This window comes from Hyperolius riggenbachi, chromosome 7 (assembly GCF_040937935.1).
Source record: "Hyperolius riggenbachi isolate aHypRig1 chromosome 7, aHypRig1.pri, whole genome shotgun sequence".
NCBI lineage: Eukaryota > Metazoa > Chordata > Amphibia > Anura > Hyperoliidae > Hyperolius > Hyperolius riggenbachi.
In genome coordinates, this window is record NC_090652.1 from 91145513 (window position 1) to 91167431 (window position 21919).

The 21919-nt window shown below is 43.7% G+C and overlaps 2 protein-coding genes across 3 annotated transcripts in view; both read right to left on the reverse strand.

Moving 5' to 3' along the window:
* Positions 1–277: 277 nt before the first annotated feature.
* LOC137526079 (zinc finger protein OZF-like) lies at positions 278–969 on the reverse strand. The gene is given in 2 exon segments (XM_068247294.1): positions 278–769; positions 964–969. Coding segments are annotated over 2 exon segments (498 nt in total).
* The window catches only part of LOC137524450 (oocyte zinc finger protein XlCOF22-like), a 37169-nt gene continuing 15925 nt past the window's right edge, over positions 676–21919 (reverse strand). For both annotated transcript variants that reach the window (XM_068244326.1, XM_068244325.1), the window contains one exon: positions 676–1729. In XM_068244326.1, coding sequence (XP_068100427.1) covers positions 1044–1667 — 624 coding nt within the window. In that variant the 5' untranslated portion in view covers positions 1668–1729 and the 3' untranslated portion in view covers positions 676–1043. The remainder of the gene's footprint in view (positions 1730–21919) is intronic.

Here is a 21919-nt window from a genome sequence, read left to right on the forward strand (position 1 = left end):
CAGCATTGTGCATCAGCCGGTCACATAGGGGAATTTATCTTTTATGCTCTGTTATAATAGAATAAATGATTTATTTTTCTTTAATACATAAAATGCTAAACCTGATATTCTCCTCACTGAGGTCAGAGCTTATGGGAGACCAGAAGACCTTATAATATCTATGGGGAGGAGTCATTTCTAAGTCTTAAGACTCCGAGTTCATAATATTATGTTATTGTAAGGAAGTATAATGGAGAAAATAGGTGGGAAGAAACCATTTCCCACACTCTGTACAGAATTATGGCCTCTTACAGGTGTGAGATCTCATATGAACACCAAGCTGTGATTTCTGTACAAAACATTTCCCACACTCCGGACAAGAATACGGCTTCTCACCGGTGTGAGTTCTCTTATGTAAGACAAGATCTGATTTCCGTGCAAAGCATTTCCCACACTCAGTACAACAATACGGCTTCTCACCGGTGTGAGTTCTCTTATGTAAGATAAGATCTGATTTCCGTGCAAAGCATTTCCCACACTCAGTACAACAATACGGTTTCTCACCAGTGTGTGTTCTCTCATGTCCAATGAGATATGACTTATTTCCAAATGATTTCCCACACTGAAAACATGAAAATAGCTTCTCACCAGTGTGGGTCTTTTTATGTTCAGTAAGATTTGATTTATCTACAAAACATCTCCCACACTCAGAACAGGAATATGGTTAATTCCCTGTGTGATATCTCATGTATCTTAAAAAGTTTCCTTTCTGTGCAAAACATTTCCCGCACTCAGTACAAGAAAATGTTTTTCACTAGTGTGAGATTTTTCATGTTCAGTATGGTTTGATTTACTTCTAAACCATTTCCCACACTCAGAACATGGAAATGACTTCTCAACTGTGTGGGTTCGTTGGTGATCATAAAGCTGTGATTTGCGTAAGAAGTGGTTTTTCACACTCGGAACATGAATATAGCATTTCACCTGCATGCTGTCTCTTGTGCAGAATAAAGTGATCTCTATGCATAAACCTTTTTCCACACTCAGTACAAAAATATGGCTTCTCACCGCTGTGTATTCTTACATGTGCAAGAAGCTGATAATTTTTGAGCAAAAGGTTTCCCACACTCAGGACAGGGAAACAGCTTCTCGCCAGTGTGAGTTCTTTGATGGTTGACCAGGTCTAACTTCCGTCCAAGACATTTCCCACACTCGGCACAGGGAAACTGCTTCTCACCAGTGTGAGTTATCTCATGTTCAACAAGCTGTGATTTCTGCACGAAACATTTCCCACACTCAGTACAGGAATATGGTTTCTTACCAGTGTAAGTTCTCTCATGTTCAACAAGCTGTGATTTCTGTACGAAACATTTCCCACACTCAGTACAGGAATATGGCTTCTCACCAGTGTGAGTTCTGTCATGTTCAACAAGCTGTGATTTCTGTACGAAACATTTCCCACACTCAGTACAGGAATATGGCTTCTCACCAGTGTGAGTTCTACCATGAATGATAAAGTATGAGTTTGTTTTGAACCATTTCCCACACTGAGCACAGTAAAATCCCTTTTTCTGATTGGTTCCCGCATGAGGCCCCCTGGGGTTAGAGGGACTGGTAGAGTCGGGTGGAATATTAGTGGTAGTAGAGATCCCCGGGGGATAATCTTGCATGATGACCTCATTCTCCATTGTACAGTCTGTGGATACAGAGAGACTGGACTCTGAGAGGTTCCTGAAGCCGGGACTCCGCTCTGCAAATAGAGAAACATCATCACCTCTGAGTGGAGTAAGAAAAAGACCTGAAGAAAAAGACTTCATATTCCCCCCCCCCCCCCCCCCCCCAACTGGTCTGCAAACCTTCCCAGTCTCTGACCACAACCAAAGCACAGCTGTCAGTTACACATATTACACCATACATGATATGTTAGGGGATGGGCATCAGAATTTCTGTGTGACTCCTCTTCATTGCTTCAAGCACTTCTTTTTTCATAATAATTTTTTTATTAGAATTTTCAAAAGAGAAAACATTGCGCACTGAAGGAATTTGCATTTGCATATTATATAGTACAATGTTATAAACCGAGTATAACAGTCTGTATATAAAAATACATTATTTTTTTGGGGAGAAAAGAAACCTTTTAACGACCGCCTCACACCAATTGGCGTGAATGTCGTGGCAGCCCCAGGACCACCTAATGCCAATTGGCATCAAGTCCTGGGGCGGGGTTTTGCAGGAGATCACGTGTGCCGATGCACACACATCTCCGCTTGAGTGACGGAACAGAGCTCCGTCATCAGTTTCCCAGCGGTGGTCGCCACTAGGAGACTGTTAGATGGCAAAACCGCCGTCTATTTACATTGTACAGTGTTGCAAACTATGGCAGCTCTGTTGGTGGGTAGAAAAGGGGGGTGGGATCACTTGTGTGCTGAGTTGTGCAGCCCTGCAGCAAGGCCTTAAAGCTGCAGTGGCCTAAATAATAAAAAATAGCCTGGGGAAGGGGGGGGAGGGTTGTGTATTCCTACGGTCCCAAACTGGTTAAAAAGGCATCACCACTCAAGATGTATATTTAACCTCCTTGCCGGTTCAATTCCTCCAGCAAGGAGGCAGCGCAGGAGGTTTTTTTTTTTTTTTTTTAAATCATGTAGCGAGCCGAGGGCTCGCTACATGATAGCCGCTGAGCGGCGGCATCCCCCCACCCACTCCGATCACCTTCGGCGATCAGAGTATGCAGGAAATCCCGTTGAGAACGGCGATCGGAAGTTACAAGCAGCTAGCAAAGTGCTAGCTGCTTGTAACAAAAAAATAATTATGCAAATCGGCCCAGCGGGGACTGAGTTCGGGATAACCGGCAAGGAGGTTAAAGAAGTACATAACAATCTTTACGATCACTATAGATAGATCCATTATAGACACTGCATCATGATCCAAACATTAAAACTGCATTAAAAGAGCATCCCATAAAATCTCCATGCTGTCAATCGATTGCACTAATCGTATACTTAATAACTGTGCCACTATAATATATTCTCGTCACTTCTACCCAGTGCGCTCAGTATATCAGATCACACAGGGGGCTTTGAACTCGGGTTCAGTAGTGCAGGATGCACTGGGATAGTGATTTATATGCAGCAACCACATTCCACATCACAAAAGAAAGAAACTCTTAAAGAGAACCCGAGGTGTGTTTAAAGAATGTTATCTGCATACAGAGGCTGGATCTGCCTATACAGCCCAGTCTCTGTTGCTATCCCAAACCCCCCTAAGGTCTCCCTGCACTCTGCAATCTTTCATAAATCACAGCCATGCTGTGAGGCTGTGTTTACATCTGTAGTGTCAGTCTCAGCTGCTCCCCCGCCTCCTGCAGAGCTCCGGTCCCTGCCCCCCTCCCTTCCCTCCAATCAGCAGGGAGGAAAGGGATGCAGGCGGGGACTGGAGTTCTGCAGGAGGCGTGGAGAGCAGCAGACTGACACTATAGAGATAAACACAGCCAGCTCTGACAAGCTGTTTGTCAGCAGCGTGGCTGTGATTTATGAGGGATTGCAGAGTGCAGGGGGACCTTAGGGGGGTTTGGGATAGCAACAGAGGCTGGGCTGTATAGGCAGATCCAGCCTCTCTATGCAGATAATATTCTTCAAACCCACCTCGGGTTCTCTTTAATGGTGAAAAAAATCAAATATAAATTTGAATAACAACCTTATGATAAATTGCAAGAGCTTGGTGCAAAATCACATGTATATACATGGTAGGAGAGATGCCTATATAAACAATGAAGCGGCCCATAGAATAGCAAAGTGTACCAGGGCTGTGGTGTGGAGTCGGTACAAAAATCATCCGACTCCTCAGTTTTTTAAACCACCGACTCTGACTCCAGGTACCCAAAATTGCTCAGCCTCCACAGCCCTGAAGTGTACAGGAGGGACACCCAGCCGTCCCTCTCCTTCACAAAGCGGGGTAACACCCGAGGAACTAGTGGGATCCGTTTGAGGGGGTCCTCTGTCTCCCCTGACATATTGCCGCTGCTTGTGCCCCCTGACTTCTCTCTGGGCTGAGTATCCTACATTTATTCATTAACTGTACACTTTGCTATTCTATGGGCCACTACACCGTTTGTATAGGCATCTCTCCTATGGGATGCTCTTTTAATGTGGCTTTAATGTTTTGGATCATGATGCAGTGTCTGTATTGGATCAATCTATTGTAATAATAAAGATATCCTTACTCACCCTCCAGTGGTGCATTGAGATGGGCTTTCTCCTGCAGTATATACTTCGGAGCTCCAGCCAGTAGCTCCCAATGTTCTCCACTCACCCTCGTCCGCTGGTCCTCCTTGCAGCTGCTTCTGGGTAGTGGCAAGGCACTTTTGGTTACTTTATAGAGAAGGACTTGAATTGAAAAACAAGGAGCTAAAGTGCAATTTTGTCAAAAACTTTGTAGAAAAACTTTATTGATACAATTGACAAAAAACGTTAAAAAGGGATTTCTTCAATACCATATGACTGATCTTCATATAATTAATTGTATATCAAAAGACATACTGTATTCTGGCTTGACTTGATTGTAACTTTAAATGGGTGTTGTGCTTAAAGGCAACGACACATGTTCGTTTCGGGCTCTTTATACAAAGTAAGTGCCCTTCATCAGGCCGTAACACAAATTTCTAAAAAGTAAACAATAAAAGAAGAATACATTAAAATCGGAATTTCATATGATCAGCTCAAGAAGAGCAAATAAGAACGGAAAAGAGAGAAGAAACCCCACCCAGAAGGTGTATGGTATGTATTGCACCTGGTTCAAACAAATTTTGTGAACCAACATACCAGGAAGCGAAAATTGAGTGCAGATATCAGGCAATAAGATAGGTACTGTAGAAACTATTCACCCAAGAATTAGCAGGAAAGGCTAGCTCTCTATCAGAAAGACAAACACCAGAAGGACTTGCACCATGGACTAGTAAATATCAGTCCATGCATCATTGCATAAGCCCAAATCTAAAAAACCATACAAAGTGGTTGAGTAAAGGACAAAAGCACCAAGATATCTAAACATTAAAATATCCACCAGAACAATTTAATGAAAATGCATGTTATTTTATAAATAGTGCAGAATACAGCGGAACAAACCTGTATGGCTCAATCAATCAGCTCAAAGGCCAGAAATGTACACAAAATATGAGACAGGCATCCGGGCCCACCAGATGCACAAGATAATCTGTAAAAATATATATGGAAGAGGTATATATAAGGCCAAGAGATTAGTATCCCAACATATAGTGCCCAACAAGCAGCCCTACACATAAACCAATATCATATGCCCAAATAAGCCAGGGCAGATTCACATACTAATATATACATATATACCATAGTGTTAATAATGTTCATATTGTACACCTATGTCCAAAAAACTTCATGGCCACTAAACCATACTCCCTGACTAAACAGAAAGGAGGATCTACTTACTATTCCACGGCGTAATAAAGGCAAAAGGACGCTGCTAAAGTGGAAGTACCTCTGGGTAATGGCATCTAGCGCTGTTTAAATATCGTGCTCAGCGTCCTGGGGGACCCCATGCGTCTGCGCGAGCCGTCATCCAATTGGGAAGCTCAAGTTCTTCCCTTCCCTTAAGGTTGCGTACCAGCGTAACTACGCTGGAACGCATCGTAACGTGTTCAACAGTGACGTAGGCGCAAGAATGCGCCAATAGATGGAAGATGTGGCACAAGGTGGGAGGAGGTAGACGACCGCAATGGTCACTCCCCTCCACTGCGTAGTACAGAATAGTCTGCGCATGTGGGAATCCGTCAGGGAAAAGGCGGAAATGGTATAAAGCCCCTAATGGAACGCATGATAGCTGCGGAAGTCACGCACCACCCCTAATGGAGCGCAAAGCTATAACGGAAGTGGTACACGGCTCCCAGTGGAGCGCATAATTGCAGCAGAGAGGTGTATGCTGGCATAAAGGCCTAAATGAGGGCCCCAGAGACATAATAGAATGAAAATAAATACAAATGCATAGTGCCACATCAGGGTGTACTAGATCTAATTTAAGGGATAAAAAATAAATCTATTTTTACACAACCACAAGCTATAGGTCATCAGGCACTACATGTTGAGGCACAAAAAAGAAAGGGGCAATTACCACATATACAGCCAGACAGTTTGTACAGGTGTAGCTGCACGTTAGTAGTCCGGATCTCTAGGAAAAAACACAAGAGAAGAACAATTAAAAAGTAATCTATTCATAATCACTCATTGGGGTCTATAATCAATATTTAATCCAGTAGGATGTAATGTTTGTAGGAACTTAATCCACCAGGCCTCCTTGTGAAGCAAGATCGATTCTCTGTCACCGTCCCCCCCCCCCCCGTCTTGCAGGTGGTACTATATCTAATATACAGAATCTTAGCTGGTTTGCTGAGTGGCCCATTTCCACAAAGTGTTGAGCCACTGGGGAATCGATTTGGGAATGATCAAGACCCCTTCTAATAGCTACATTGATTTTAAACTTATGCTCAGTAATCCGCTCCTTTACTGCTCTAGTGGTCTCCCCGATGTACATTTTGCCACAAGGACACTTAATTCCATATACAACAAAGTCAGTGTTGCACGTGGCATAATGAGATAACTTTACAGGGAACCCCTTCATGGGGTGATTGATACTCCTCCCTTTTAAAACTAACTGACAACACGAGCAGTGTAAACAAGGAAAGGTTCCTTTCCGCAAGGGGGCTAATTGTCTTTGAGTGTTAATTCTAGTAGATCCCACATCAGCTTTTATTAAATGATCCCGAATGGAAGGTGCTTTTTTATAGGCCACCATAGGAGCCTGTCTAAAAGATGGTATATTAGTACTCATAGACCGTAAAATTGGCCAATGTCGCCTCACTACCTTTGCTATTTCCGGTGACAAAGTATTAAACGATGTTGCCAAGATCATTTGGTCCTCATTTCTATTACCCCGATTTTTTCGGGTCTTAAGCAGATCTGTTCTATCTTGTTTCATAACATCACTTTTGATACGTTTTACTAATTTCTTAGGATAATGACAATGCGACGTACTCGCATTAGTTGTGATTTAGGGAGAGACTCCCGTAAGTTTCTAGGGTGGAAGCTATTAAAATCCAAGAGGGTATTGCGATCCGTTGGCTTGGAAAAAAGATAGAATGACAATAAACAGCCTTTTTTACATACATTGACATCCAAAAATTCAATCTTGGAGGTCTCGACATTAAATGTAAACTTAAGTGCATTTTTAGGCTCCCTGCAATCCATCATAGAAAAGATCAAAGGAAGACTTAGGACCCGACCAAATAAGGAAAATGTCGTCGATGTAACGACGCCAAACACATGCGTGTTTTTGAAATAAATCATTTCTATATATCCAGTCCTCCTCGAACCTCTCTACAAATAGATTTGCATACACTGGGGCTACATTGGATCCCATGGAAGAACCCTGCATTTGGAGATAAAAAGTGTCCTGGAACAGGAAAACATTCCTCTCCAAGACCAATTCCAAAAGTGACATAAGAAATTCAATTTGTAATCCACTGACTGATAAATCACCTAATAGGGACTGCCGAACTGCCGCTTTGCCCTCCGTATGTGGGATACAAGTATAGAGTGATTTGATGTCTAATGTAATCAAGAGGCAGTCCTCATGAGGTAAGATTAATTCACTCATCTGTCTAATGAAGTCGGATGTGTCCCTGATATAGGACTTCTGTCACAACATATATTTTCTCAAAACTTTGTCTAGAAAAATAGAAGTATGATTGAAAATCGAGTCACAACCTGCCACAATCGGTCTCCCTGGTGGCTGGTTGAGTCTTTTATAATTTTTGGGTAAGCAATATATGACCGGTGTGACCGGCTTCTCATTGTATAGATAATCAAACAATTTTTGGTCAATAATATTGTTATCTAATGCTTCATCCAAAATAATCTTAAGTTCACTCAGAAAGCCCCTTGTGGGGTTCACATCCAACTTCCTATACACATTACTGTCTCCAAGTTGTCTCAAAATTTCAGAAATATAATCACTTCTATTCATGACCACCACTGCTCCTCCTTTGTCCGCTGGCTTAATCACAACGGACTGATTTCTCTTTAGACTAAACAATGCTTCTTTTTCTGCTCTAGTGATACTATGCCGAATGTAAGGCATGCTCCCTCTTTTGAAATCTATCTCTAGTTTGGCAACATCTTTTTTCACTTGCTTAATATAAGCTTCAACATATTCATTACCTTGAGGAGGTCTATTACCTGTGGGGGAAAAAGATTAAGCTCTTTTGCATTATACATAGTTGGTCTAGCATACACCTCTCTGCTGCAATTATGCGCTCCACTGGGAGCCGTGTACCACTTCCGTTATAGCTTTGCGCTCCATTAGGGGTGGTGCGTGACTTCCGCAGCTATCATGCGTTCCATTAGGGGCTTTATACCATTTCCGCCTTTTCCCTGACGGATTCCCACATGCGCAGACTATTCTGTACCACGCAGTGGAGGGGAGCGACCATAGCGGTCGTCTACCTCCTCCCACTTTGTGCCACATCTTCCATCTATTGGCGCATTCTTGCGCCTACGTCACTGTTGAACACGTTACGATGCGTTCCAGCGTAGTTACGCTGGTACGCAACCTTAAGGGAAGGGAAGAACTTTTGAGCTTCCCAATTGGATGACGGCTCGCGCAGACGCATGGGGTCCCCCAGGACGCTGAGCACGATATTTAAACAGCGCTAGATGCCATTACCCAGAGGTACTTCCACTTTAGCAGCGTCCTTTTGCCTTTAATACGCCGTGGAATAGTAAGTAGATCCTCCTTTCTGTTTATTCAGGGAGTATGGTTTAGTGGCCATGAAGTTTTTTGGACATAGGTGTACAATATGAACATTATTAACACTATGGTATATATGTATATATTAGTATGTGAATCTGCCCTGGCTTATTTGGGCATATGATATTGGTTTATGTGTAGGGCTGCTTGTTGGGCACTATATGTTGGGATACTAATCTCTTGGCCTTATATATACCTCTTCCATATATATTTTTACAGATTATCTTGTGCATCTGGTGGGCCCGGATGCCTGTCTCATATTTTGTGTACATTTCTGGCCTTTGAGCTGATTGATTGAGCCATACAGGTTTGTTCCGCTGTATTCTGCACTATTTATAAAATAACATGCATTTTCATTAAATTGTTCTGGTGGATATTTAAATGTTTAGATATCTTGGTGCTTTTGTCCTTTACTCAACCACTTTGTATGGTTTTTTAGATTTGGGCTTATGCAATGATGCATGGACTGATATTTACTAGTCCATGGTGCAAGTCCTTCTGGTGTTTGTCTTTCTGATAGAGAGCTAGCCTTTCCTGCTAATTCTTGGGTGAATAGTTTCTACAGTACCTATCTTATTGCCTGATATCTGCACTCAATTTTCGCTTCCTGGTATGTTGGTTCACAAAATTTGTTTGAACCAGGTGCAATACATACCATACACCTTCTGGGTGGGGTTTCTTCTCTCTTTTCCGTTCTTATTTGCTCTTCTTGAGCTGATCATATGAAATTACGATTTTAATGTATTCTTCTTTTATTGTTTACTTTTTAGAAATTTCTGTTACGGCCTGATGAAGGGCACTTACTTTGTATAGAGAGCCCGAAACGAACATGTGTCGTTGCCTTTAAGCACAACACCCATTTAAAGTTACAATCAAGTCAAGCCAGAATACAGTATTTGATGTCTTTTTATATACAATTAATTATATAAAGATCAGTCATATGGAATTGAAGAAATACCTTTTTAACGTTTTTTGTCAATTGTATCAATAAAGTATTTCTACAAAGTTTTTGACAAAATTGCACTTTAGCTCCTTATTTTTCAATTCAAGTCCTTCTGTATAAAGTAACTGAAGTCTTCTAGGCAAGGTGGATTGCCTCTAAAACGACTTTTTGTGTTTTGGATCCTTCACATTATAAAGGATGGTACCCAATTATATGTCTATAAAAGGCACTTTTGGTGACATCAGCTCCCAGTTCCAACCGTGCTGCGTCCCTGGTGTTTAGAAAGCTTTAAGACTTCCCAGCGTATTGGCATAGGTGCTCTGCACTTTACGTACCAGGAATACTGCAATCTGGGAGGTTGGAACTGTGTGGGAACGTCACCTGAAGTGCCTCACCACTACTTGGAGGCGGCCGCTATCTGAAAATTCCAGCAGAGCCACAAGGAGGAACAGCAGACAAGGGTGAGTGGAAACTATTGGGACCTACCAGCTGGGGCTCCAAAGTATATTCTATGGAAGAAAGCTCATCTCAACACAGCACTGGAGAATGAGTAAGGATATCACACCCTGGTGGAGGAATGATAGGATATTGTTGTAGCTGTAGTGGTCCGCCAACGCTTATAACTGCACACTATCCTGAACGTTTAGGAAAATATCCTATGCTTGGATCCAGTACATAAGATGGCTCACAGATGAGAGTGTAGTGTGTGTGGTGTCTGTTTTGATGTTATTGCTATCCAGACACTGTTTACAATTTAATATCCATGCAGGGTAACAAATCATAGAGTTGGATAAATGTACATGTAGGAAATATTTATTGCATTTAATATGGCATATGGTGACAATTTTATTAAGGTTATGTAAATACAACCATTTTAGCAATCAAAGTCTATCTATTTTAAACTGCATACCCTTCATTACCCTGTTTTCAATCGTACAGTCTTTATAGAGATAAGAGGTATTGAGTACCTCCGTTTCACAGGAAGCAGCAGGTGAAACAAGACACACCCTACAGAGTCCCCTCAAGTGTGTACAGTCGCTATCGCCGCCCGTCATTTTGGCGCAGGGTGACCCAAATGACAGCTCACCCTGCTGCCGCACAAATTCTGGGCGGCACTAATTACTATTCCCCCTCCCCCCCAGTCATAGCAACTCAGTGGGAGAGGTAATTTGGGGTCTGGAAATCTCCGGATCCCTGTCCCCAGATTACCTGTGCATGGGGTGCAGACTATAGCATTGCTGCTATAGCCACACTGAACTCAGGCGCTATGTGGCACGCTGGGAAGCCCTGCCTCACCTTCAAGCGCCCTACACCTGCATCATTAACTGCTTCCAGGCCGCGATAATTGAAATCTATGCCCTGTTTGTGGCTGCTTATTCCTACTAGGGCATAGATTTCAATTACCGGACAGACCTGACGCTCTAGCTGATCTTTCCCTCACGGCAGGCCTCTCTCTCTGCTGTCTCTATGACAGCAGAGCTCTGTGAGATGGTCAGGAGCAGATTTCATTGGCTCGTGACCCCGTGATCGCTGTGAGCCGATCACATTGGCTCACATTGATGACAGAGTCAAGAGCCAATTAAATCTGCTCCTGACTGGCTCACAGAGCTCTGCTGTCATAGAGACACCAGACGTGAGGGAGAGATTGGCTATATTGGTTAGAGCGACAGGTCCATGTGGCCATTCATTGGTTCCTTTGGTACCAGCAGTCTCTGGTCCTTAACCTGCTGGACGTCCTGTTTTTTTTTTCCATGTAGCTAGCCTAGTGCTAGCTACAGGATTCTTCCCTTCCTGCTCCCTCCCCCCCCCCACCCCGGCGATCATGCCCATCAGGAAATCGCGTTCAGAACGGGATTTCCTGCAGGGCTTCCCCGGCGCCATGGCGACAAACGTCGTGACGTCACAGGGACTCCCGATCCACCCCAAAGCGCAGCCTGGTGGCGATTGGCCAAGCTGCGCATGGGTCTGCGGGGGGAGCCTCTTTCGCATCGGGTAGCGGTGGATCGGCGGCGATCGGAGCAAACACGCAGCTAGCAAAGTGCTAGCTGCATGTTTGAAAAAAAATTATCAAAATCGGCCCACCAGTGCCAGAGCGGTGCCCTCTAGCGTCTCTGGAGAAGCTCAGCTCGTCCAGAACGCTAGGGAGGTTAAAGAGACACTGAAGCGAAAAAAAAATATGATATAATGAATTGGTTGTGTACTATGAATAATTACTTTAAGATAAGCAGCAAAGAAAATAGTCTCATATTTTTATTTTCAGGTATATAGTGTTTTTTCTAACACTGCATCATTCTATAATATGTGCAGATTACACAACACTCAGCATTCAAAATGATTCTTTCAGAGCAGTCTGTGAACTAATGATCTCTCCTCTGGCAGAGAAAAAGAAAATTGTTGAGATAATAAAAGTCAGAAGACAGCCCTCTCTACTACTTTCAGAGCTTTAAGCCCCATTTACATGATACGATTCTTTGTGCAATTCGATTACGATACTATTTACGATCCGATTAAATCCGACATGACCGATCGGGATTTGATTCGATTCAATTTGATTTGCCATTGCAAAACAATGGCAAATCAAATTGAATTGAATCGAATCCCGATCGGACATGTCGGATTTAATCGGATCGTAAATAGAATCGTGATCAAATCGCACAAAGAATTGTATCGTGTAGATTGGGCTTAATGGCTTTTTTGCATAGAGATAACAACTGGAGTTTCTTATCTCTTCCTGTACTGGAAAAAATTAGACTGATGTATCTGATCTTAATGTTTTATTTCTTAGCTGTACTACACATACAAATCATAATATCATAATTTTTTTTCCGCTTCAGTGTCTCTTTAAGGGGCCAGAGACTGCTGGTATACAAGTGGTTAATCATATAGAATTGGCTAGTAATTAGTAATCTTCATATGTGCTTTCATTTACATGTCTTCTTGGGCTGAGTGCCTATGCCTCTATCAATTATCAGAAGGAGGCTGCAAACCAGCAAGTTGCAACTCCCTCTGGTGAGTCTTCATTTTTGCAAACCAAATTCCACATCACCATACTTTGCATAGATCATAATGTAACTATACCAATTTAACACTTATGGGTGGCCAACAGATTTACATATGCACTACCCTTGAAGCAGTATAAAACACTGACATAAAATGAAAAAAAAAACATGTTTTCTTATTTTTTATTTGCCATACGGTTATCATATTTGCATTCAGGGGCGTCTCTAGCAGAGCAGTGCTTTTCAGCGCTGCTAGATTTGGGCGCAGCCGGCGCCTTCATAGACTACAATAGGAATCACTCCTATTGCAGCGCTCAGTGAGTAACGTCGGCTCCGTCAGAAGACGGAGCCGAGGTTGCTTAAAAAACACAATAATTCGGCCTCCAGCAATCACTGGAAGCCGAATTAACTCATTCCCCCACTATCCATGGCGGCCTGGAGAGGGAATAGTAATTAAAACGGCCCGGACTTGTGCAGAAGCAGGATCAGCCATATACCGGCTGTATCCTGCGCCCAAGTCTACCGGCGCCAATTTCAAATGTACTCGTCTCTAGCCATTCTGTCACTCCAGGCGAGAAATCCTGTGGCGCAAACCGTGATTGCCCCCAGCCCCATACCCGCCCACTCCTGTGGTGAACCCCACCCCCGAAAATCAAAATCATAATGCAGCAGCGTTTCACCAGAAAATACACTTATTACGGCATTGGTTCACCAGAAAATAGTTGTAACGCAGCAGAGCGTTTCACCATAAAATATACTTATTGCGGCATGCACTCACACACAACACACAGTATACACACACACACACTATACACACACATGCACACAGTACACACACACACACTATACACATGCACACAGTACACACACATACACCGCACACAACATACACACTATACACAGTACACACACACACTACACTATACACACACACACTATACACACGCACACACAGAGCACACTATACACAGCACACAGTAGACATTCACTATACTATTATACTAATCCCGGTTTTCACTACCTTATAGTGTGTCTGATCCCTTATGCAGAGAAATAATGAGGAGAGAAAAGCTGAAAGAGAGGGAAGAAGATATTTGCCTCACCAGGATTGCACTTTTATTTAGCTTCCCTGTATGACAAGAAGACCCAGACAGCCAGCACTAGGGAAAGAGGGAAACAAAGGTGAATGAAGAAGGCTGGTGCACACCAAGAGTGCTTCAGAGCGCTTTTCAAATTTACAGCAATTTGAAAAGCGCTGGGCTAATGTTACCCTATGAGGGTGTTCCCGCAGCAGTGTTGTGATCGCAAACATGCTGCAGGTAGCATTTATTGGAGCGATTCTTTCAAAAATCGCTTCACAAAGTCGCATTCACGAATTGCTAGCGATTGCGATTTTGTCGTGCACTAGCCCAGAGATAGGAGGAGTGGAGTGAGACTGAGAATAGCCTGAGATGGAGCAGAGAGCTTATCTGTATTGCAGTTCCACATTACAGAGGCTAGTTGCTGGTAATAGGACTGTTGTCCCTGCCAGTCTCCCACACAAGTCAGAAAGCAGCCCTCCTGGAGTCTAGTCTTTTCAACCTGTTTAACACCTTGGGCTCGATTCACAAAACGGTGCTAACCCAGTTAGAGACTTTAGGCGTGATAACCATTGCACCACGCTGGTGAAAAGCCAGTTTAGGTGTGATAAGTTTAGGCATGATAAGTTTAGGTGTGATAAGTTTAGGCGTGATAAGTTTAGATAAGTTTAGATCGCTTGCAAAGTCCTGCACGCAAAGCAGCGCCATTAAACTTTATACGAAGTGCACCAGACTTTGCTAGCGCAAAACTTTTGATCAGCTGTGCACAGCGGTGCTAACCCAGTTCGTGCTTAAACTTATCATGCCTAAACTTATCACACCTAAACTTATCATGCCTAAACTTATCACACCTAAACTTACCACACCTAAACTGAGTTTAGGCATGATAAAGGGCTTTTCACCAGCGTGCTAACTGTTAGCACCGCTTTGTGAATCAGGCCCCTTATCTGCACATGCAGTCATTTTAACAATGGGGAGAGACCAGACAGATTTTTTCCCAGGGACCCTCCTCTGCATCATGCTGTGTATATTTACCAGCTTGCCTGCCCTCTAATTGCACTTTTATCAGCTAGCCTAGTGTTTTACAATAGATGAGGAGTAACAGAGGCGCCAGATTAGAGTAAAAGGTTTAAAAACCGCTTAAAAGGAGGGGGGTTGGTGGTTACCGCCCTCAAGTAAAGAGTGACCAGCCAATGAGTCGTATATAAATAAACAATGTAATTTATTTTAAAATCTCCAGGCAAGCAACGCGTTTCACGGGTCCAAAGCCCGCTTCATCAGGCAATCAATTTGGAGATATACTGAAGAGACGGAGAAAAAAAGACAAAAAGGCAAAAATTCATAAGCATACAGAAAAAAATAAAAATTCAAAAAATACAAAGAACGATATGGAATATAGCAATAGGCGCCAGACTTTGTCCAATTCAAACCAATTTGTGATCAAATATAAGCTCAAGAAGGATGAATGCAGCAATAAGCTGCCTTCCAAAGAAATCATCAAATCATACAACACATATTATGTACTATGCACGGTGAGATGCCGCAATTTGGTGGCCAATTATAAATGCCTGTAAACACTAAGGAGGACAACTGTGTTCAAAACATGCATATAAAATTCAGTGACTATAAATCGTCAGATTGTATAAAATTGAAAGACATACAGAGTTATTAAACATGACCCATAAGGGATAGTCTAAAGTGCATGGTGCATAGAGTGCTGTGGAATAAAATCTATTCAGGCTGGCTGGTACTTACCACGACTGTGTCAGTTCAAGATAAAGCGCCTACTGTGAGAGGACGCTGCTTCCCTTTGGGGTTTTAACTACAATAGATGTGGACGTCCACATCTATTGTAGTTAAAACCCCAAAGGGAAGCAGCGTCCTCTCACAGTAGGCGCTTTATCTTGAACTGACACAGTCGTGGTAAGTACCAGCCAGCCTGAATAGATTTTATTCCACAGCACTCTATGCACCATGCACTTTAGACTGCGTACGTTAAAAAGGGGCGCTGGGAAAAAAGGGCGCCGGGTTTTTAACGATAAGCATGGATAACGTTTAAAAATGTATTGTACTATATTTCGTTTAAAATTAATGTTTTTTAAAGTTATAAATCATTAAATAATGTGCATTAAATCGGCAATTGTAAAAACGTTAATCTTTCGTTTAAATACTGAAACGTATAATAACGTTAAAAAAAATAAATTACTAAGTAACCCTCCCAGTACCTACCCCTAACCCCTAGACCCCCCTGTTGATGCCTAAACCTAAGACCCCCCCCTGTTGGTGCCTAAGTAACCCTCCCTGTACCTACCCCTAACCCCTAGACCCCCCTGTTAGTGCCTAAACCTAAGACCCCCCTGTTGGTGCCTAAACCTAAGACCCCCCCTGTTGGTGCCTAAACCTAAGACCCCCCTGTTGGTGCCTAAACCTAAGACCCCCCTGTTGGTACCTAAACCTAAGACCCCCCTGTTGGTGCCTAAACCTAAGACCCCCCTTTTGGTGCCTAAACCTAAGACCCTCTGTTGGTGCCTAAACCTAAGACCCCCCCTGTTGGTGCCTAAACCTAAGACCCCCCCTGTTGGTGCCTAAACCTAAGACCCCCCCTGTTGGTGCCTAAACCTAAGACCCCCCTGTTGGTTTTTTCGTTTAAAAATAATGTAAAAAAAATGTACTGTTTTTCGTTTAAAAATAATGTTTGAAAAAAAATATTGTACTGTTTTTCGTTTAAAAATAATATTTAAAAATGTATAAATCATTAAATAATGTGTAATCATGAGAAGCAGTAATAAAACATTAAGTCTCCGGGCGCCGCTTTTAAAACGTTATTTTTCACCGGCGCCCTTTTTTCCTATCGGGCGCCCATTAAACGATATTTATTATAGGAGTGAATGGTGGCGCCCGATTTGTCCACTAGCCTCAGGCGCCCGAATTTACTGTTTCCCTTTAGACCAGAGGTCCCCAACCTGGGGGCCGCGGCCCCCTGGGGGTCCGTTGGCAGATTTCTGGGGGGCCGCGGCGGATCTGGCCTTTCTCCCTCTCCCCCCAGCGGCCGCCGTTCCTGATACCTTATGAGCGGCGGCCGCTTTCTTCCTTATATTCCCCATGGCCCCTCTCGCATCTCGTATTACAGCAGCGCTTGCTGTGCGACTGCTGTAAGGAGGGAAGGAGGCGGGGCAGCGTTCCCATGGTAACGGCGATCGCCGCTACAGGAAGCCGCTGCCCTATTTCCTACCCTTCCTACAGCAGCCGCGCGGGAAGCGCTGCTGTAATACGAGGTGCTGCAAGAGGAGAGGAGCTATGGGGAACATAAGGAAGCGACTGCCCGCTCGTAAGGTAACAGGAGCGGCGGCCGCGCGGGGGGAAGAGAGGAGAGGCTACACTGGGCTAACTGTACTGGCGACACTGGGGCAGCGATACTGGGCTAACTATGCTTGCTATTCTGGGCTAACTATACTTGCTATTCTGGGCTAACTATACCTGCTATACTGGGCTAACTATACCTGCTATACTGGGCTAACTATACCTGCTATACTGGGCTAACTATACCTGCTATACTGGGCTAACTATACTTGCTATTCTGGGCTAACTATACTTGCTATACTGGGCTAACTATACTTGCTATACTGGGCTAACTATACTTGCTATACTGGGCTAACTATACTTGCTATTCTGGGCTAACTATACCTGCTATACTGGGCTAACTATACCTGCTATTCTGGGCTAACTATACCTGCTATTCTGGGCTAACTATACCTGCTATTCTGGGCTAACTATACCTGCTATACTGGGCTAACTATACCTGCTATACTGGGCTAACTATACCTGCTATACTGGGCTAACTATACCTGCTATACTGGGCTAACTATACCTGCTATACTGGGCTAACTATACTTGCTATTCTGGGCTAACTATACTTGCTATACTGGGCTAACTATACTTGCTATTCTGGGCTAACTATACTTGCTATTCTGGGCTAACTATACCTGCTATACTGGGCTAACTATACCTGCTATACTGGGCTAACTATACCTGCTATACTGGGCTAACTATACTTGCTATTCTGGGCTAACTATACTTGCTATACTGGGCTAACTATACTTGCTATTCTGGGCTAACTATACTTGCTATTCTGGGCTAACTATACCTGCTATACTGGGCTAACTATACCTGCTATTCTGGGCTAACTATACCTGCTATACTGGGCTAACTATACCTGCTATACTGGGCTAACTATACCTGCTATACTGGGCTAACTATACCTGCTATTCTGGGCTAACTATACTTGCTATACTGGGCTAACTATACTTGCTATTCTGGGCTAACTATACTTGCTATACTGGGCTAACTACTGGCTATACTGGGGTAACTACTGGCTATACTGGGCTAACTATACTTGCTATACTGGGCTAACTGTACTTGCTATAGTGTGGTAACTGTACTTGCTATACTGGGGTAACTATACTTGCTATACTAGGCTAACTGTACTTGCTATACTGTGGTAACTGTACTTGCTATACTGGGGTAGCTATACGTGCTATACTAGGCTAACTGTACTTGCTATACTGGGGTAACTACTGGCTATACTGGGGTAGCTATACTAGGCTAACTGTACTTGCTATACTGGGGTAACTACTGGCTATACTGGGGTAACTGTACTTGCTATACTAGGCTAACTGTACTTGGTTTAGTGTGGTAACTGTACTTGCTATACTGGGATAACTGTACTTGCTATACTGTGGTAACTGTACTTGCTATACTAGGCTAACTGTACGTGCTATACTAGGCTAACTGTACTTGCTATACTGTGGTAACTGTACTTGCTATACTGGGGTAACTATACTGGCTATACTGTGGTAACTGTACTTGCTATACTGGGGTAACTGTACTTGCTATACTGTGGTAACTGGACTTGCTATACTGTGGAAACTGGACTTGCTATACTGTAGAATCTGGGAAAAAAGGGGGGGGGGCTGCTGCCGCCGACACTAGCCACGCCCACTCAACCCCCCCCCCCAGGGGGGCCCCGGGGAAAATTTTGGTCGGGATAGTGGGCCCCGGGCTCAAAAAAGGTTGGGGACCCCTGCTTTAGACTATCCCTTATGGGTCATGTTTAATAACTCTGTATGTCTTTCAATTTTATACAATCTGACGATTTATAGTCACTGAATTTTATATGCATGTTTTGAACACAGTTGTCCTCCTCAGTGTTTACAGGCATTTATAATTGGCCACCAAATTGCGGCATCTCACCGTGCATAGTACATAATATGTGTTGTATGATTTGATGATTTCTTTGGAAGGCAGCTTATTGCTGCATTCATCCTTCTTGAGCTTATATTTGATCACAAATTGGTTTGAATTGGACAAAGTCTGGCGCCTATTGCTATATTCCATATCGTTCTTTGTATTTTTTGAATTTTTATTTTTTTCTGTATGCTTATGAATTTTTGCCTTTTTGTCTTTTTTTCTCCCTGTCTCTTCAGTATATCTCCAAATTGATTGCCTGATGAAGCGGGCTTTGGACCCGTGAAACGCGTTGCTTGCCTGGAGATTTTAAAATAAATTACATTGTTTATTTATATACGACTCATTGGCTGGTCACTCTTTACTTGAGGGCGGTAACCACCAACCCCCCTCCTTTTAAGCGGTTTTTAAACCTTTTACTCTAATCTGGCGCCTCTGTTACTCATCTTTTGTCGATCTAGTCCACCCTTGGTGGAGGGGAGCATCCCCTTTTTCCTGTCTACAGAGAGCGACTTCTTAGACCTGAGTGGGGTCAGGTTATAATTCTCCCCACCTGCACCATCAGTGGTTGCCTTAGTGGCAACCCAGACTTGTGAGTATATTTCTTATTGGTGTCTTGTCTCATTTATCAAGACTTACTACACTATATTGGGCTCTCGGTTTCCTTCCTTTACATTTTTTCAATTCTAGTGTTTTACAATGCCTTACAACAACAAACCTGAATACAGCAGACACAGGACCAACCCTAAATCACTGAATGAAAGGTGGCCTGGGGGGCAGTCAATTCCTGGCTGCTATAGTCTCTACTTCCAGGCAGTTACCAGTAGCAGAGAGAGGAACTGAATGAATCTCAGGAGCTGCTGCTGTACTCGGATCCCTGACTATAATGAGTACCTTCTCTCACTGACTCATTAAAATCATTACTGTGGTTCTTTGAATCATTGAGCTAAAGGAAATAAATGAATCAGTCAGTAAATCGGTCATGACTCAGGCGCTGCTGCTGCTGTGTAACCTGATACCTGAGTGAGTTGAGAGGCATTTCTCCTCTCACTACTCAGTTCAGCAGCGCCCTTCCCTCCTCCTGTCGCCCTTCCCTCCTCCTGTCGCCCTAGGCAAGAATTTATAGCTGCCTAATGGCTCAGACGCCTCTGACTTTACCAAACAGCTCTGAGTGATTTGAAGCCAACATGAAGGCCAGAGGGATGGTGCACATGGTCTTGTCTGGGGCACCAAATAGGTGGGAAATGGCCCTGGGTGTAAGCACATTGTTGCATATGGCAATGGGCAAGGCTGCTTGTTCACCTGGAAGTGGCATCCCTGAGTCACTGGTCCCCATCATGTCACTCTCCTCTGCAGACTGCGGCCCCTCCTTCACATGTGTCTCTTCATGTCCATCCTCCAGCTTTACATTTGTCACTAGAGATGTAGCGAACGGTTCGCCGGCGAACGGTTCCTGGCGAACTTAGGGGGTTCGCGTTCGCCTGCACCAGGCGAACTTTTACGGAAGTTCGATTTGCCCCATAATGCACTATAAGGGTCAACTTTGACCCTCTGCATCACAGTCAGCAGGCACATTGTAGCCATTCAGGCTACACTAAGCCCTGGAGCCCCACCCCCCTTATATAAGGCAGGGTCCGGCGGCTATTAGCCTCACTCGTGTGCCTGCTAGAGAGAGGAAAGGGACAGCTGCTGCAGACTTTTTCTCCTAGGGACAGATTAGTTAGGTTCTAGGCTGCTTTGCTTGCTCCTGACTGATTATTATTGCTTTTAAAGCACCCAGCAACAGCTCTTTTCAGAGCTCATCCTGTACATTTTTTTTTCCTGTGTGTCAAACTGACACTTTTGTTGCATGCACAGCCTTGCTAATTGATATTGTGTGTGCCACTGCCAGCAGCCCAGCACATTCAGTGACTACCTGTGTGTGTGACAGGGAGCTGCACATTGTACTACCCAGTACTGCATATACCCCAGTACCTGTTGTGTTTACTTAACCCACCTCATCACTACATATACCTAGCTTTGTGTTGAGTGAACCCAGCTCACTGCATCTAACTACCCAGTACCTGTTGTGTTTACTTAACCCACCTCATCACTGCATATACCTAGCATTGTGTTGAGTGAACCCAGCTCACTGCATATAACTACCTGTTGTGTTGAGTGAGAACCCACCTCACTGCATCTTAAGTACCTTTACTGTTCAGTGAGTGAACCCAGCTCACTGCATCTAACTACCCAGTACCTGTTGTGTTTACCTAACCCACCTCATCACTGCATATACCTAGCGTTGTGTTGAGTGAACCCAGCTCACTGCATCTAACTACCTGTTGTGTTGAGTGAGAACCCACCTGGCCACCTCACTGCATCTAACTACCTGATGTGTTGAGTGAGAACCCACCTCACTGCATCTTAAGTACCTTTACTGTTCAGTGAACCCAGCTCACTGCATCTAACTACCTGCTGTGTTGAGTGAGAACCCACCTCACTGCATCTTAAGTACCTTTACTGTTCAGTGAACCCAGCTCACTGCATCTAACTACCTGTTGTGTTGAGTGAGAACCCACCTGGCCACCTCACTGCATCTAACTACCTGTTGTGTTGAGTGAGAACCCACCTCACTGCATCTTAAGTACCTTTCTTTACTGTTCAGTGAACCCAGCTCACTGCATCTAGCTACCTGTTGTGTTGAGTAAGAACCCACCTGGCCACCTCACTGCATCTAACTACCTGTTGTGTTGAGTGAGAACCCACCTCACTGCATCTTAAAGGGAACCTAAACTGAGAGGGATATGGATGTTTCCTTTTAAACAATACCAGTTGCTTGGCAGTCCTGCTGAGCTCTTTGGCTG